This window comes from Phoxinus phoxinus (assembly GCF_949152265.1).
Source record: "Phoxinus phoxinus genome assembly, chromosome: 24".
In the NCBI taxonomy this organism is placed as follows: domain Eukaryota; kingdom Metazoa; phylum Chordata; class Actinopteri; order Cypriniformes; family Leuciscidae; genus Phoxinus; species Phoxinus phoxinus.
The window spans coordinates 20,480,375-20,496,203 of NC_136899.1; the positions used below are offsets into that span (position 1 = coordinate 20,480,375).

Below are 15,829 nucleotides of genomic sequence, written 5' to 3' on the forward strand. Positions count from 1 at the left end.
TTTTTGATTGAGATCAAAATTAAAACACATTAATAATTAACACATTTCATAAATATTATGATATGTTCTTGGTCACGATACAGAGAACAAATAAGACATTTTACTTTAGATATGTATCTCTATATTTAACTTATGTAATACATGTACCATGTAATTTTAATTTTGCAGCCATGAAGTCCTCAACACATTTAGATCAAAGCTGATGAAGAAGTTTAAGTGTCTGAATGAGGGAACAGCAAAGCAGGGAAACCCAACACTCCTGAATGAGATCTACACAGAGCTCTACATCACAGAGGGTGACAGTGGAGAGATCAGTAATGAGCATGAGGTGAGACAGATTGAGACACAATCCAGGAGATCAGCAACAGAGGACACATCCATCAAATGCAATGACATCTTTAAACCTTTACCTGGACAAAACAAACCCATCACAACTGTGCTGACAAAGGGAGTCGCTGGGATTGGAAAAACAGTCTCTGTGCAGAAGTTCATCCTAGACTGGGCTGAAGGCAAAGTGAATCAGGACGTCCAGCTCATATTTCCACTTCCTTTCAGAGAGATCAATTTGATGAAGGACAAAACGTTCAGTCTTTCAGAACTTCTTCATGTCTTTTTCCCTGAAACAAAAGAAACGCAAATATGTAGTGACAAATATAAAGTGTTGTTCATCTTTGATGGTCTGGATGAGTGTCGTCTTCCCTTACATTTTCAAAGGAATGAGACTCTACGAGATGTAAACAAAAAGAAATCAATGGACGTACTGCTGACGAACCTCATTGCGGGGAATCTGCTTCCCTCTGCTCTCATCTGGATCACCTCTAGACCAGCAGCAGCCGATCTCGTCCCCTCTAAGTGTGTCCATCGAGTGACAGAGGTACGAGGCTTCAATGAGCCACAGAAGGAGGAATACTTCAGGAAGAGAATCAGTGATCAGAGTCTGGCCGACAGGATCATCTCACACCTGAAGTCATCAAGGAGCCTCTACATCATGTGCCACATCCCAGTCTTCTGCTGGATCTCAGCCACTGTTCTGGAGAAGATGTTGAGTGAAGCAGAGAGCGGAGAGATTCCCAAGACTCTCACTCAAATGTACACACACTTCCTGATCCTTCAGTCCAACATCAAACATGAGAAGGACTATGAGAAGAACCTGACAGATGAAGACATGATCCTCAAACTGGGGAAAGTGGCTTTTCAGCAGCTTGTGAAAGGCAATGTGATCTTCTATGAGGAAGACCTGAGAGAGTGTGGCATTGATGTGACAGAAGCATTAGTGTACTCAGGATTGTGCACTCAGATCTTCAGAGAGGAGTCAGGCTTGTATCAGGCGAAAGTCTTCTGCTTTGTTCATCTGAGTGTTCAGGAACATCTAGCAGCTTTATATGTGCACCTCTGCCTCATAAACAACAACAGGAATGTATTTGACTCAGTCACCAAACCAGGTGTGTTGTCTGTATTTAAGGATTGGTTTAAACCCAATTTATCAGAATATGTTTCATTTTCTGAGCTCCATGAGAGAGCCGTGAATGAAGCTTTACAGAGTAAAAATGGGCATCTGGACCTTTTCCTGCGCTTCCTTCTGGGTTTGTCAGTGGAGTCTCACCAGATTCTCCTTCAGGGACTAATGACACTGAGAAGAAGAAGGTCTGACAGCAATGAGAAAACAGTTGAGTACATCAAGGAGAAGATCAGGACCATTGACTCTCCAGAGAAATCCATCAATCTGTTCCACTGTCTGAATGAACTGGGTGACCAGTCACTAGTGGAGGAAATACAACAGTATCTGAAATCTGGAACAATAAGTGAAGCCAGACTCTCTTCATCTCAGTGGTCAGCTGTAGTTTTTGTGTTGTTGACATCAGAGAAGAAGCTGGATACGTTTGATATTAATACATTTGTTGGAGAAAACAGTAAAGCTGAAAAACTGAAGGTTCTCCAGAAGCTGCTGCCTGTGATTAAAGTTCAGTAAGTATCAGTGAAAACAATCACTTTACTGTAAAAACAAAAGAAAATGAAAAGCTCATAAATCTAAAAGAAACATACAAACATTTATTGTATCAGTAATAGGTGCAATATGGCAGCATACTTGTTTTTATAGTTTTTCAGATTTTTTTTTATTTGAATTTAGCTATTTTATTGATTATAGGAATAATGACGGGGAGATGTGATTGGGAAACAATACAAGCTGACTCAAACTTGTGTTAAAGCACCTGACAGCCAATATCTTCAACATGAGGATTCATTTAAAACAAACAAGTTTAATGTTACAAATGAATTATACTTAAACCATTGATATGGATTTGATCCATGGTAAAAGTTCATTCTTTATTGTTGCAAATTTGACAATGAAACTTGACTACTTAGATAAGGTTTTCATTAACATTTTAAAGGTTGTGTAGGTAAGAATTGTCTAAAGAACTTTTTTTTCAAATTGGCTTAAACTGTCTTTATATACCAATACATAATTAAAATGTAAGTACTTTGAAAAAGAGAGTATACAAATTGAGTGACTATAGTGTATTTAATCTTCAAAAAACACAGCTCATTAATTCCATTCGGGACGAAACAAGTGATTGGCTTGCGCGACTGTCACTCTCCGTCGCCATGACTACCGCCGCTATTATTGGCTCTGCCCACGTGCGCGCAGTCGCGCACCCGTTTTTAGGTGGGACTGAATGGAATTAATGAGCTGTGTTTATTGAAGATTAAATACACTAGAGTCACTCAGTTTTTTATACTCTCTGTTTCAGAGTACTTGCATTTTATTTATGTATTGGTATATAAAGACAGTTTAAACAAATTTGAATAAAAGTTTTTTTAGACAATTCTGACCTACCCTACCTTTAAGTATTACATTTTAAACAGACAAACAAAGCCCAACTCTTATTATAGAGGTAAACAATATCAACGGATAGAGCCAAAGACTGGACCAAAAAGGCAAAGGTCAAAATCTATAAATATGACATCATAATTTATATAATAAAGCATGTATCGGACTATCCGAGCCATGTATGAGGGCATGAAGAAAGCGTTTGGTCCCAACGCCATCAAGACTGCTCCCCTAAAATCTACTTCCGGCGAGATCATCACAGATCGCAGAAAGCAGTTGGAGAGATGGGCTGAGCACTACCAGGAACTGTACTCAAGAGAGAACATTGTTACTGACACAGCCATTCGAAATACCATGCCTCTGCCCATCATGGAGGAGCTTGACTCGCCACCCACCATCGAGGAACTTGGGAAGGCCATTGATTCACTGGCCTGTGGGAAAGCACCAGGCAGTGATGGAATTCCACCAGAGATCATCAAGGCAGGAAAAGTGAGTTCTCTTCTCGGCCACCTCCATAACCTCCTGCTCAAATGCTGGGAAGGAGGCATCATACCCCAGAACATGCGAGACGCTAAGATCCTCACGCTCTATAAGAACAAGGGCGATCGCAGTGACTGTAATAACTATCGCGGGATCTCCCTCCTCAGTGTTGCGGGAAAAGCCTTTGCACGTGTCATCCTTAACCGCCTACAACTGCTCGCCGATCGTGTGTACCCGGAGTCGCAATGCGGGTTCCGAGCAAAACGGTCAACAATTGACATGGTGTTCACCCTTAGGCAGCTGCAGGAGAAGTGCCGTGAGCAGAGACGTCCCCTGTTCCTTGCCTTTATAGATCTGACCAAGGCGTTCGACATGGTCAGTCGGACTGGCCTTTTCACTCTCCTACACAGGATTGGATGCCCCCCCAAGCTCTTGAAGCTGATCATATCATTTCATGAGAACACGGTGGGCACAGTCCAGTATGGCGAGTCATCCTCAGACCCCTTCCCAATCAGGTGTGGTGTGAAGCAGGGGTGTGTCCTGGCGCCAACACTCTTTGGCATGTTCTTCTCCCTGCTCCTGCGCTATGCCTTCTGCAACTCCGAAGACGGGATCTTCCTCCATACCAGGAGTGATGGGAACCTCTTCAACCTCGCCCGCCTCAGAGCAAAGACTAAGGTCCGCAGGGTACTCATACGGGAGATGTTGTTTGCAGATGATGCTGCTCTTGCCGCACACACTGAGGGTGCCCTCCAGCGACTTATCACCTGCTTTGCAGATGCATGCACAGAATTTGGCCTTGCCATCAGCCTCAAGAAAACCAACATATTGGTTCAAGATGTCAACACCACTCCTGCAATCACTATCGGCGACCACACCCTGGAGGTAGTGGAGAATTTCACCTACCTTGGCTCCACCATCTGCAGCAACCTATCCCTGGATACCGAGCTCAATATAAGGATAGGCAAAGCAGCTACCGCCATGGCTCGACTAGCAAAGAGGGCTTGGGACAACACTCTGTTGACACTCAAAACTAAACTGAAGGTGTACCAAGCATGCGTCTTGAGCACCCTCCTCTATGGCAGTGAAGCTTGGACTCTATATTCTCGCCAAGAGCAAAGACTGAATGCCTTTCATATGCGCTGCCTCAGACGACTCCTGAGCATCACCTGGCAGGATCGTATTACAAACAGAGCCATTTTGGCTCAGGCAGGTATGCCAAGTATGTTCACCATCCTCACACAGAGGCGACTGCGCTGGCTTGGCCACCTGTGCAGGATGGATGACGGTCGTATCCCAAAGGACGTTCTGTACGGGGAGCTTGCCATAGGAACACGACCAACTGGACGGCCAACCCTGCGCTACAAGGACGCCTGCAAGCGAGATTTGAAAGCATGCAGCATCTGCCCAGCTGATTTGGAAGCAGTGACATCGGACCGCGAAAATTGGCGATCCACCGTTAAGACCGGTGTCCTTCTAGCCGAAGAAAAAAAAGCAATTCAGTGGGAGGAGAAGAGGACCCGTCGGCAGCAAAGTGTTCAGCTTGCCCCCACTGACACCACCACTGCTCACACTTGCAGCAAGTGCCAGCGGTGCTGTCGCTCCCGTATCGGACTCTACAGTCATAGCAGAGTCTGCAACCAAACCACAGACTGACCTGGGTGCAGATTCTAAACCATTGTCTCTCGAAGACAGAAGGATGCCAACCAAAAAGCATGTATAATATGACATAATAAAGCACACAATATTATATATATGTATATATATATATATATATATATATATATATATATATTAATAAGGCTATCATGGTTGAGATATCAGTTGATGGTTGTAAAATTCATGTCATGGGAATCATTTGTCTTAAACTTTCTTAATTATACGCTAGACAAAGAGAGTGATTTATCACTGATCTAGTACTATAAAGTAGTTTGCTATCCTGAATCCATACCATGTCCCATTTGTCTTTTATTCACACTCTCTCTCCTATTGTAATCTGTGACACCATGACCTCAAGGTTCCTGAGTAATTTTGAGACAATGCTATCCATTGGTAACAAAGTGCAGTGTTCCCTTTCGTAGGGAACTCGCACTGCGTCGTTGAAAACGACTCTTTGGGGACGCTCCCTAAGCGTGCGCCTCTGAAGTATGAATGAAACTAATCCAATCCTGATTGGTGTTGCGTCGTGACGTAACATGTGACGGCATAACCGGATGCATAAAAGTGTCGCCGGCGCACACACACATTAGCTTTCGCTCTTCAGCAAGCGCTCTCTGTTGTTGTCTGTCTTATTTGGTGTTGTCTGTCTGATCCAGTCACTATATTATGGCGAGTGAGCAATTCATTGTGTGCACCCCTGCCCAAAATATATTACGAGTGGGGACACGCATCAGTTGTGTGTGAATTGTTTTGGAGTGTAACACACTCACGGGCAGCTCTCGAGGGGGCTGTCTGTGATCTCTGTGAAACACTCCCTATCAGTACTGCGCTCGCGTTCCCCGTGGTTCAGGTCCCGCGTCCGTTGAGGCGGCGCGGTGACTCAGATCGCGGGGTTCGCAAAGGGATCTTGCAGATGAGGATGAGACTGCTGCGGCACTTTCTCATTCTTCATCTGAAGGTTCTAAGGCTCTCGTTCATGGTGCAGAAGCCCGCGCTGCGGCTTCTTCTGCCCGTGACGAGACCTCGATGTTTGAACTATCTGCTTCCGAGGGAGTGGATGTGTTCAGCATCGAGGCGGCCGGAGGAGCGTGAGTTAAATTCACCAGCTCGCGTTCCCCGCGGTTCGGGTCCCGCGTCCGTTGAGGCGGCGCGTCGACTCAGATCGCGGGGTTCACGGGGATCTTGCAAATGAGAATGAGACTGCTGCGGCACATTCTCATTCCCTATTTGAAGGTTCTGTGGCTCCCTTTCATGGTGCAGAAGCCCGCGCTGCGGCTTCTTCTGCCCGTGATGAGAACATGATGTTTGAACTATACACTTCTGAGGGAGTGGATGTGTTCAGCATTAAGGCGGGTGAGCGTGAGTTAAATTCACACAGCTCGCGCGCGGCGAATCAGATCGCGGGGTTCGCGATAGGATCTTGCAGATGAGAATGAGACTGCTGCGGCACTTTCTCATTCCCTATTTAAAGGTTCTGGGGCTCCCGTTCATGGTGCAGAAGCCCGCGCTGCGGCTTCTTCTGCCCGTGATGAGAACCTGATGTTTGAACTATCTGCTTCTGAGGGAGTGGGTGTGTTCAGCATCGAGGCGGATGAACGTGAATTAGACTCGCCAGCTCACGTTCTCCGTTGTTCAGGTCCGCGACTCAGATCGTGGGGTTCGTAAATAAAATAAATAATAAAATATGAATTTTGCTGATGAGAGTGAGACTGCTGCGGCACTTTCTCATTCGAATGGTTCTAAGCCCGCGATGCGGCTTCTTCTGCCCATGACAAGCACCCGATGTTAAAATAAAAAATCTTCAACATCGAGGCTTAATAGCGTGTTGTGATCCGTGCTGTGGCCAGATGAAAATTAACTGGCCACATGTTAGACAGGAAGCGCTTAATAAATAACTAAGAAAGGAAATAAGTGAACACTTCCTGCAGCAACAATCACAACATCAGCGCCAGAGCTTACCATTTTTATTGATTTATTTATTTTTCCTGACTTGTATAATGAGTTATCTAAGTCATGGGATAAACCCCACTCCTTCCTCTAGAGCCCCTCCCTCTGGAGTTTGGCAACAGATAAATTTATCTCGCTCTTTTGATCAGAAGGATGACCTGAGGGCCGTCCTTCAGGCAAGAGGGCTTCAGGAAAGAGGTTCTACCTGAAATAAAAATTAGACCCTTTCCCTCCCCCCCGTTGTAGAGCAACTGAGGTTGTTCTCACAGCGGAGCCCTCAGGAAAACTATGTGGTTGCCCGCCGTCCAAAACGCTTCGGGCCACATCAGTTTCCAGCGAACGCATACTGTTGTGTTCGCTCCAAAAAGCTTGAAAAAGGGCATTGACTATGGTTACAAAATCGGTCTCGACTAATCCCTGCCGGTCATCTGCTTCAGGGGGTCGAGAACAATGCTCAAAGAATACCCGAAACCAGCCTCAAGGGGCTGGTTCCCGTAATAGATTTTGTTGAAGCGTGTCAAACGCTTACCCAACATATCTGCATGGGTCCTGCGTATAAGCAGGATTGGGTGATGGAACAAAAAGTATACTCTTTACTGGTCAGAGAGGCCATATGATGGGTTCCTCCTCCAGACAGGGAGTCCGGATTTCTCAGCCGGTACTTTATAGTTCCAAAGAAGGATGGAGGGTTCCTGCCGATTTTAGATCTGAGTCACTTAAATCGTTCTCTGAGGAGCTTCAGGTTCAAGATGCTCATCGTGAATCAAATCAGGTCCGAGGACTGGTTTATCACGATAGGTCTAAAAGACGCATACTTCCGTGCTCCATCCTTCCAATATACAGGAGGTTCCTGAGGTTCGCTTTCGGGGGCGAAGCGTACCAAATTCGGGTTCTTCCGTTTGGCCTAGCACTCTCCCCTCACAAAAGCTCCAAGTGTATGGATGCAGCTCTGGTCCTACTGAGGCTTCAGGACATCCTCACACTTAATTGAATCGACGACTGGCCCATTCTGGCTCAGTCTCGAGCAATGGCAGTTCGGCATCGAGATGTCGTCCTTGGCCGTATTCCCGAGCTTGGGGGTGAGACTCAACACGAAGAAAAGCGTGTTGGTACCAGCTCAGAAGACTACGTTTCTGGGCGTGGTATGGAACTCAGATACAATGTGGGCACATATGTCTTCCGCGTGTATCGAGTCCATCTGGGCCATGGCATCCGGGATAAAGCTAGGCCAGGCCATCACTGTAAAGCAATTTCTAAGACTGCTGGGCCTCATGGCAGCTGTGTCCAACATAATACCTTTTGGACCTTCTACACATGAGGCTCCTTCAGTGGTGGCTGATAGCCAAGGGGATTTCCCCAAGGGGGAATCCGTTCCGAACAATCAGGGTTACGCGCCGATGCCTTCGTTTCCCTAATTAATATGGAAGAAACCTTGGTTCCTGTCCCAAGGGCCAGTGTTAGCAGCGTCATGTCGCCGGAAAACCGTTTCGACAGGCGCCTCCTTCACTGGCGTGGGCGCGGTCATGGATGGCCGCTTTGCCAGGGGTCTGTGGCAGAACCATCAACATGTTTGGCATATATTTTGCCTAGAGATGTTGGCTGTGTTCAGGGCTCCGAGGAGCTTCCTCCCAGACATCAATTTATCTGAACCGACAAGGGGGACTCAGATCGCGCCCTCTATCCAGACTGGCGCATCAGATTAATCTATGGTCCCAGGGGAAATTATCTATTAGAGCAATATATGTCCCGAGGGTTCAGAATCAGGGAGCAGACATCCTGTCGTGGCAGGGGCTGAGGCCCGGGGAATGGAGACTTCACCCAGAGGTGGTGAAGTTGATATGGCAGAGGTTGGACCAATGGAAGTGGATCTGTTTGCGTCTCGAGAGACGTCCCACTGTCCACTTTGGTTCTCCCTCACTCATCCAGCCCCACTGGGGTTGGATGCCATGGTACAGGCTTGGCTGAGGCTTCGCCTGTATGCTTTTCCCCCGATCGCTCTGCTCCCGGGAGTCCTGGAGAGGGTCCGTCAGGAGGGCATCAGTCTTCTTCTGATAGCCCCGTTGTGGCCGGCCCAAGTATGGTTTTCAGACATATTTTCACTTCTGATAGCTCCGCCGTGGCAGATTCCTCTGAGGAGGGATCTGTTGTCTCAGGCGGAGGGCACAATATTCCACCCTCGCCCGGAGCTGTAGAAATTGTGGGTCTGGCCCCTGAGGGGGTCCAGTACCTAGATGCCGGTCTATCAGCTGGGATGGTCAAAACCATACTTTGCTCTAGGGCTCCGTCTACTATGAGATTATATGGCCTCAAGTGGTAGGTTTTTCCACTTGGAGTAGAGAACATGAGTTAGATCCAGTTAACTGCCCAGTGGCTTCAGTTCTGGAGTTTCTTCAAGATCGTTTCTCTGCGGGTCTCTCCCCGTCCACACTTAAGGTGTACGTGGCTGCCAGTTCGGCGGTCCATGCACCACTGAGTGATGGGCCTTTGGGGAGGCACCAACGGGTCATACTATTTCTCCATGGTACATGGAGGTCAGGTCCTTCCTGGGACCTGGTGGTGGTTCTCGAAGGGCTATCCCTGGCTCCCTTCGAATCCCTCCAGTCGGCTTCGCCTAGGACCTCACGTTCAAGATAGCCTTTCTCTTAGCTGTTTCTTAAAATTATTAAGAGAGTGGGAGATCTCCAAGCCCTGGCACTAACGCCAGCTTGCTTGGGGTTTTGCCCCCGGCAGAGTTAAGGCCATCTTGCACCCGAGACCCGGCTATGTGCCTTAAGTGCATTCTAACATGGCTAGGTCCATGGTCCTGCGAGCATTTCATCCTCCACCTCATGTGTCGGCAGAAGAAGAGAGGTTCCTTTGCTCTGCCAGTCAGGGTTCCGAGTATTTACCTTGAGGGGTCCTCTTCTTCGAGGAGGTCGGACCTACTGTTAGTGTGTTTTGGGTCACCTAATAAGGGGCTCCCGGCATCCAAACAAACCATAAGTAGGCCTACAAGGTGCGCAATTTGCCTTCACCTTTGGCCGTAAGGGCTCATTTTAACAGAGGCATGGCGTCCTCTAGGGCCCTCCGTTCGGGAGTGCCCCTCCAGGAGATCTGTGAGGCAGCCGGTTGGGCTACCCTGCACACTTTCATCAGGTTTTATTGTCTTCACCTCCTTAGTGCGTCTGGCGCACGAGTGCTCTCGTCCTAGCTTAAGTGCCTGAGATCAACTTCACTCTAGGACAGGCTTTTTCGGTGCGTGGCCTAGTGGGTATTCGTTCCCCAAAGAGTCGTTTTCAACGACGCAGTGCGAGTTCCCTACGAAAGGGAACGTCTCGGGTTACGACTGTAACCCTTGTTCCCTGAGGAGGGAACGAGACACTGCGTCGTCTTGCCACGCCCCTTAACGCCTGGGAGCGGCTTGCTTCATCGCGAGGCTAATGTGTGTGTGCGCCGGCGACACTTTTATGCATCCGGTTATGCCGTCACATGTTACGTCACGACGCAACACCAATCAGGATTGGATTAGTTTCATTCATACTTCAGAGGCGCACGCTTAGGGAGCGTCCCCAAAGAGTCGTTTTCAACGACGCAGTGTCTCGTTCCCTCCTCAGGGAACAAGGGTTACAGTCGTAACCCGAGACGTTTTCTTTACTCCATCTACAAATTGTCTATTTTTTTCTCTATTTTCTATTGCTTTTTGTTGTCAGTTCATAGTGTTTACCAAGTATGATTTTCATCTCTCTACAGTTTGAGTGATTGTGGTGTCACAGAGAAAGATTGTGCTGCTCTGACTTCAGTTCTGAGATCAAACCCCTCACAACTGAGAGAACTAGATCTGAATAATAAAAAACTGCGAGATCCGGGTGTGAAGCTTCTCTCTGTTGTACTGGAGGATCCTGACTGTAAACTGGAGAAACTCTGGTAAGATCATCTACAGTATATCATAGTCAGACATGTTATTGCACTGGAGGGCCGCTGGCCTACGGAGTTTGGCTCAAACCCTGATAAAACTCATCTTCCTGTAACTCTGAAGACATGGATTAACTTGTTCAGGCGTCTTTAATTAGGGTTGGAGCTAAACTCTGCAGGACAGCGGCACTTCAAAACCGGATTTGAGGAACCCTGGACTAAATGCTTTGATGTACATTTTAGGACTACATTGCAGAAAATTTATTTCTTTCTCAGTATTTTTGTCTTCTCTTCTTTTTTGTATTCTTAATTGAAGATACATTTACTTGAGAAGCAATATGACTTAAAATGTTAAGTCTTGTATGCTGAAAAATTGCTTATGTTTTTAGAATTTTTAGATATGAGATATTTAGACTACGTCTGGATCGGATTCAGAACGATAATCAAAACACAGATGGAGTAGATCAAGTCCAACAACACCCCCACAGCTTCACAGTCCTATACCTCGTCCTGCGTCCACATTTCATTAAGTAACATTAGGCAGTTTTGATTTTACATGTGCATCTGCTTACATACGTCACCCGTTCTGGCAAAATAAGTCGCAATGAGAAAATTTTCACTTAAAATCTCTGGTAATAATTCCAAATTTGGCACACACCAAGTCAAAACCAAGTATTTATAGGAACAATATAATATATATATTGAAATACTGTAATTCTGTGTAGGTATTAGTGTATATCGTGATCACGCGCTGTCTGAGGCGTCTTTGAGGCACGCTTCGGATGTCAATGTGAGTAAAATAATTTTGTTTAAATCAGTATGAGTTTGAAAATCACATTTCATTGGTTCAGACTCATGCCGTCGAGAATTCGCTATGAATATTCACAAAGTTGGAATGCTACGCTTTAAAACAATACCAACTTATGCTGAGGGAAAGCGAGCAGAGGAAAGGTACTCCTCTCAGAAAACATACAAATAAAGATACTTTTAAATGTGTAATTGCTATTTTGATGAGGGCTTAATGAACTCATTTTTGTGAAAACCTCAAATTCTACCATTTTTCACTTGTTTTGCCTGTAACTCGTAATAGCCTGTACGCATTCTGACTTATTTTGCCAGCACAGAGTCACATATGATATCGCATGTTTCTGCTTCTTCTTCATCTGTGTTTTAATCAATGGCAGGGAAGCGTTTTATCTCAAATTACAGAAATTTCTGTCAATGGCGGGTGAAGAGTTCAGCAAATATTAAAATGCCACCTCAAGAAATTGTCATTGTGAGCTAAATAATATTTATTGGGGCAGTGTTTGTCATATAGTGATGTCACCATGTATACGCTTATTTTCACTCCTCCCGCACTGTTTAACTTTTACCGGTAATACAAAAAATAAAAAAACATATTACCTGACCACTGATCTATCAGTGCACACTTCTAGTCATCACCAGAGAAGGTTCTCACTGCAGAACATGAAATCCACTGGGAGGAGTTGGATCCAGATCCAACTCCTCCCACTATATATACACTTCGCCCCCACGCCCCAGCCCCACCACCAGATGAACCAGCATATCGGTGATCACCATTGTTTGCTCTCATCAATGTAAGTCTACATTTTGATTACTAATATAGTCGAGATAGATTAATAATTTAGTGTGCGTCTTTAAGTAATGATCACACTTAAATATATGTTAAAGTTTTGACAGTGTCCATACTTTTTGATAACACCAAGACATGTTTAACTAGTCCGCTAAACTGGCATCCATTAATGGTAAGTTAGGTCGTTTGTAGCGTTAACGTTAGCACGCACGTGTGGTGGCCTATCTATTTAGCTACACTAATTAGCTTTGGATAATACTGTTGGTATGTTCATATGTTTATAGCTAGGGTAAGCTAACATGTGGTGTTGTCAGTCAGTTAGGTAGCTATCTAGTTAGCCACGCTACCCACTAGCCAGGTTAGGCAAACACTGCACTCCAGGTATGCATTGTTAGTTGTTGCCATGGAGTGTTTTACTTTCAATGATGAATTAAAACATTTAAAAAATAATGAACATTGAAATATTTGCTTTCTTTGCTAACCCACAGGATATGGAGGTCGAGGAAGAAAGGGGGAACTTTTTAAAATAATATGTGAAGACACCCACCCAGACTTCTGCAGCGAGTTCTGCCAGATCTGTGCTGACCTGAAAGGATGAATAGTTAATTGTGAATGTCCGGTGGTTTCCCTGTAATGTTTGTGTCATTTCTGCGTGTGCTCCCAATGTGGTTTTCCTTATGTTTTGCCTTCAAAGTTTCTCTACTGTTTTCAAAATGTCTGTTTTACCTAGTGTGTTAATAAACGTTTTTTTTTCCTATTTAATTGTGCTGGTAATGAATTGTTCATGCATTTATGTAAGTGAGGTGCTCTTATGTTATGTAAATTAAGTCAGATTCCCTTGTGAAGTCATTTATAAGTTTAAAATTAGTGCTGCTATAATTTAGCCAATTACAGTTGCATAATCAATGGAAAAGCACACATATTTTCTACTTGAATTTAAACTTGATTTAATATTACTCAAAAGTAGATGCGCCTACTTATTAATATTATAATATTTAAAATCAAAGTGCATGTGGACTACTGAGAGGGGTAAAAGATCAGCCAATCAAAGAATACATTTCTTTTTAAGAGATATTTATTCTTGCATGTAACAAGGAACTCCATGCTTTTCAGGGAAGATGAAATGTAAGAATTTTTAATCAATCTTTTTGTTTTGGATTATTAAACGCTTATAAATTTTTTTGGATAATTAAACGCTTTTTCCAAATGAAAAAAAAAATCACATTCACACAATGTACAAACTACAATGTTTGTAACTTTTTAAAGTTCATTAAATAAGATTTGTTTTCAGCAAGTTTGTTTTTCTGTCAAAAGTCAAATCATCTTCATTTATATAGCGCTTTTAACAGTGTTGTTTCAAAGCAGCTTTACAGAGATAAACTTAATAGGAAATGGAGATGGTTTTGGCTTTATAGCTGTTCTTTAATAAAATTATTTTACAGCTAAAGTTAGTTTTGATTGATTCGCTTACGTCGCAACGATCATTTGTTAGGGGCCGCTAAGACGACACCATTCTCTCTACACAGACTTTAAACGCGAACCTGTGAGAAACGCTAGGAACCTGTCGACCAATCAGAATGCAGTGAGAGGTAATCCAACTCCGCCCCTCGGATCTGGATCCAACTCCGCCCATCGGATCTGGATCTAACTCCGCCCCTTGGATCTGGATCCAACTCCGCCCCTTGGATCTTATGTACTGCATTGAGGTGCTACTGCATCACCATGACTGAATGAATAGTTTAATATTATGTATAATTTTGAATCACAGAAGCAGGTTTTGTAAATCATGTGGCTGAGTAGAAAAAGGGCCTAGTGACGCCCCTGGTACCAGCAACACGTGAGAAGTGCCGGCACACAAGAAAAAGTGAGGGTACACTACAGCTTAAAATATAGATTGTCCTTACACTCTCATCTACCTACTGTTGTTTTGTTTGCTGTCTTTGTCAATTGATTTTATCGTTGTTTGTTTATTGTAAAGCGTCCTTGAGCCCTGGAAAGGCGCTATATAAATAAAACGTATTATTATTTATAGAAGTGTTGGTGCGTACCGGCCCACTTCGAGCACTGCTGGAGGAACATCATCACTACACACGGCTTATACAGTAGAGAACTGTTGAGAGTACAGTAATAATACTGTGAAAACTAATCTACAGTAACATACTGGATGCAGATTCTACAGTAAAGAACTGTTGAGAGTACAGTAATAATACTGTGAAAACAACAAAAATCATTTACAGTCTACAAAACACTTGGAGAACAGGGGCCCGTTCTTCATACGTGGATTACTGTTATCTGGATTTTACTGTTGACGATATTACATGATCCAGGATTGTGAGGTTCTTCGAAGCTGGAGTTGCTGTCATAGCAACAGGTCCGTGAGCTCAAACCTGATTGGGAGCAGCTTATTTCATGTAAACAGGATTAGATTGCATTTTTTCAAGCGCAGGTGATACTTAAAGTCTGTTCCAGCCACTGTTACTTTCTTACAAGAGTAGCCTAATGAACCAGGTACAATAATGACTTAAAATAATAATAATAATAATAATTTAAAAACTAATTTGAAAATAATATTTCAATATTGTAGTCTATCATAATAGACACAGTTTACTCACTGAGAGCATTATTTGTGAGGGAATAATTACCTAGTCATTGTATTGGAGTCTTACATGATGTTAGTCTGAGGCGTACATTAATGTGCAGATATTATCGGAGTGGTTTGTTGCAGTGCAGGAGATGCAGTTAACTTATTAAAAAAAATGCTGTACCATTAGAAAAATGTTCTTGCCCCATAATAAACTTTAATCAATGCTGTCTGAAATCATTGAAAAAGTTGGTTTTGTTTGAGCCTTCACAACATCAGGATCAATAATTAACAAACAACAAAAGAAGATTATCTTTCCTCTGTGTTTCTCCTTTTATTAAACTGACAATATAAACTGGTATTTTTGGAGCACAGGTGTTGAAACTTTTTAAATTTCTTTATTTTTTATGACTGATAAATCTCCAATTAAAATTTAGACATATTTAATAGTGTAGAATTGTGGCTTGTACGTGTTGATCTGAACTGAGAGAGTAAAGAGTGTGTCGTTGTTCTCTACAGGTTGTGGGATTGTGGAGTCACAGATGAAGGTTGTGCTGCTCTGACTTCAGCTCTGAGATCAAACCCCTCACACCTGAGAGAACTGAATCTGTCTAAGAATAAACTAGGAGATTCAGTTCATCTGCTCTCTGCTGTACTGGAGGATCCTCACTGTAAACTGGAGACACTGTGGTAAGATTGTCTCTCTGATAGTCACACATGTCTTTGTCCTCAGTGATGAATCATTTGATGTACATTTTAGGACTAAAATTAGCTTGTAAAATGTTCTGTAAACACTAAATCTCAGCACAGAATCACAGGTGTACATAAATTACTTTATTTTTACATT

General features: G+C 43.9%; 1 protein-coding gene across 2 annotated transcripts in view; it reads left to right on the plus strand.

Annotated features, from left to right (window-relative positions):
* The window catches only part of LOC306992607 (NACHT, LRR and PYD domains-containing protein 3-like), a 43,176-nt gene that overhangs the window by 3,445 nt on the left and 23,902 nt on the right, over positions 1-15,829 (plus strand). For both annotated transcript variants that reach the window (XM_079601717.1, XM_079601718.1), the window contains 3 exons: positions 169-1,965; positions 10,646-10,819; positions 15,502-15,672. In XM_079601717.1, the coding sequence (XP_079457843.1) occupies positions 169-1,965; positions 10,646-10,819; positions 15,502-15,672 (2,142 nt within the window). The remainder of the gene's footprint in view (positions 1-168; positions 1,966-10,645; positions 10,820-15,501; positions 15,673-15,829) is intronic.